The 2666-nt window shown below is 34.8% G+C and overlaps 1 protein-coding gene across 1 annotated transcript; it reads right to left on the bottom strand.

Annotated features, from left to right (window-relative positions):
• Positions 1–449: 449 nt before the first annotated feature.
• Positions 450–1177, bottom strand: LOC129298466 (transcription factor PAR1). Its single transcript, XM_054936892.1, has one exon. The coding sequence runs from the start codon at positions 1127–1129 to the stop codon at positions 689–691; it is 441 nt and encodes a 146-aa protein (XP_054792867.1). The 5' UTR covers positions 1130–1177; the 3' UTR covers positions 450–688.
• Positions 1178–2666: the final 1489 nt, after the last annotated feature.

The raw sequence follows: 2666 nt of genomic DNA, 5'->3' as shown, positions 1-2666 counted from the left end.
ACAGCCCACATTCATGTATCTGCAATCAAACCTCTATTTTTTTATTTTATTTATTTTCCCAAAAAAATAAATAACACCCAAAAAAATAAAATAATTTTTTCTTTCACTAACAGTTCCCAAAATCACACACTCCCACTATCACTATTCCACTACAGTTCATTATGAAACAGAGCCGTCTGAGTAAGATTCCTACAACATGAAATCACAACATCCTCTAATTAATAAATCCATAGCTTACACTAACCATGTGAAGCAGTAAACCCATTTAGCTGGGAAGTGTCACCAAAGAGTATCAATGGACAAGAAAAGAATAATAAAAAAACATCAAATCTTAACCGAAAACTTTCAATATTTGAATTTACAAATCCTTCCTATTTTATTATATATTAGTGTTAACTTTTAAATTTAATACTTTTCATGTTTGAATCCACTTACACTTGAGAAAAAACTTCTCAACTTAAATCCAATCACTCGTTATGTAATTTTCTTAATTAACAAGTTAAAACATAGTAAGAACTATAACTTGTTCAAAATCTAAAAAAATAATTTGAAGGCTTGGGATGGGAGATCGGATATTCGTTGATCCCAGTGAAAAGTAGTAAAAGATCAAACGATAATTTAAGAAAAGGAAACGAGTAAAAAAAAAAAAAAAACCTAACTAATTGGTCTGTTGTGAGCAATATGATGATCAACCACCGAGTTTGGACTTCTCTTTCTCTAACCTCTCGAACAAGTTGGAGAGAGCTCTTAAGCCTTTGATTTGGTACTGCAACGCCATTATATAACCTGCAGTTTCATCGAACAGCTTGTCCATTTCCAAGGACTCGCCACCTGGCACTATCCTCTGTAATGCCTCAATCTTCTTCTCTATCTCTTCCCTTTCTTCTTCTTCTTCTTCTTCGTCCTCGTGATCTTCTACTTTCTGATCATCTTCGTTTACCGTCTTGGTCTTTGTCTTCTTCCTGCTGGTGGCGGTGGAGGGTTGGTCTCTGCTGCGGCGGCGCCGATGGTGGGGTGGCCGGAGAGAGACATCTCCTGTGGGGATGTGGGGGACAGAGGCATTGTCTGGTTTTGAGGGGAATGTGAGTATGGGAATGTGGGTTTGCTCTGAATTCTGTGGTTCTTCCATAGACACAGAGGAATGAGGAGAGAGGAAGTGTGGTGGTGAGAGAGAAAGAGAGAGATGGAGGAGGAGGAGGAGGAAGTGAAGGGTTAAATTATTGTGGAGCTCCAGAAATGTCAATGCCAAGTTGCCAACGAAGCTGGTCCCACCAGCGGTCTTGGCTTCGCAATTAGCCACCATGCCTTCGGTTGGAGGCTCGGTCATGAGTCATGACCCATGCCTTCCCTCTCCATCTCCTGTTGCAATGCACTTCTTTTGGGATCGACCTATTTTAGCAAAATTTAAAATAAATGGTTAAATTATTATTAATGTTATTTGAAAATATAATAAATTTTTAATTTATCTGTATCTAAGTAAAAAAATTAATTTCTATTATGTTCTTTCTCATAACTAATAATTTTAAACGGGAATGATGTTAAAAAAAGCTTAATTAATATTTTATAAGGATAATCCATTTTTTAAGAAAAAGTGTTTATAATAAGAAGTAAAGGGAACATTGTCATATATTGTTTTTCTCTTTTAATTGTCTCAAGTTAATAAATTATATTTATTATTTATTTATATTTATTTTTTCGTAAATTAGGTTGACATGAGATATGCCTGAAACATCAGATATTCCAGTAAAAAAATAAGCTTAAGATTGAGAAGAAAAGTTTTGAATTAGTGTATAGGCAAAATGAGGAAGGGGGTAAAAATAAAAGGAGAGAAAAGGAAAGCAAAAGAGAAGGGTAGGGAGGGAGAATAGTAGGGGTAAAAAAGGAAAAGTAAAATGGTGGGACCCAGAGGACACAAAAACACATGTGGTGATCACATGAATCCCTTGAAGGAAACACCAACCCATGTGCCTCTCCCCCCCCTCTCTCTCTCTCTCTCTCTCTCTCTCTCTCTCTCTCTCTCTCTCTCTCTCTCTCTCTCTCTCTCTCTCTCTCTCTCTCTCTCTCTCTCTTCCTTCCTTTGCCTTTTTGCTTGGGATCATAGCATATCATCTCCCACTCACTGACTCCTTCTCTCTCTGCCACCTGGCACTTTCCACGCTACCCCACCTTGAGCCCCACACCTCGGGCCCCACCTGCTTTATCTTATGTTCCTAGTGCTGCTTCCTCTAATTCTTACCTCTGCTACTGCTAGTAATATTAGTATATCACTTTATCCTTGCTGTTCAAAATTACGGACACTCATACTAGCACATACATTCTCTATTCTTATTATTTGTTGGCGCCCCAAGAGTCCTTTCATATTTTTATTTTTAAATTTTGTATCTTATAAATTTTATATAAAATTATATGCTCATTTCATTTAAAAATATAAAATATTTTTAACTGAATATTATCCTCAATAAAGTAGTTATTTATTTTTAAATTAATCCTTTCTTTTTATATTTACCCTCTATAAACATTCTATAATAAATATAAAATTATTATCAATAAGAGCACTTTAAAAAATAATAATTATATCTTAAAAGATTAAAAATATTATACATTTTTTAATATGTGACTTTTAAAAAAATATCTTATATTTTTAAATAGATGGAGCATTTTTTTTA

The sequence above is a fragment of the Prosopis cineraria genome, unplaced genomic scaffold (genome assembly GCF_029017545.1).
Source record: "Prosopis cineraria cultivar Desert tree isolate PC_DT_omini unplaced genomic scaffold, ASM2901754v1 PC2, whole genome shotgun sequence".
NCBI lineage: Eukaryota > Viridiplantae > Streptophyta > Magnoliopsida > Fabales > Fabaceae > Prosopis > Prosopis cineraria.
The sequence above is the reverse complement of the archived record's forward strand: the minus strand, read 5'-3'. Positions and strand labels throughout refer to the sequence as shown.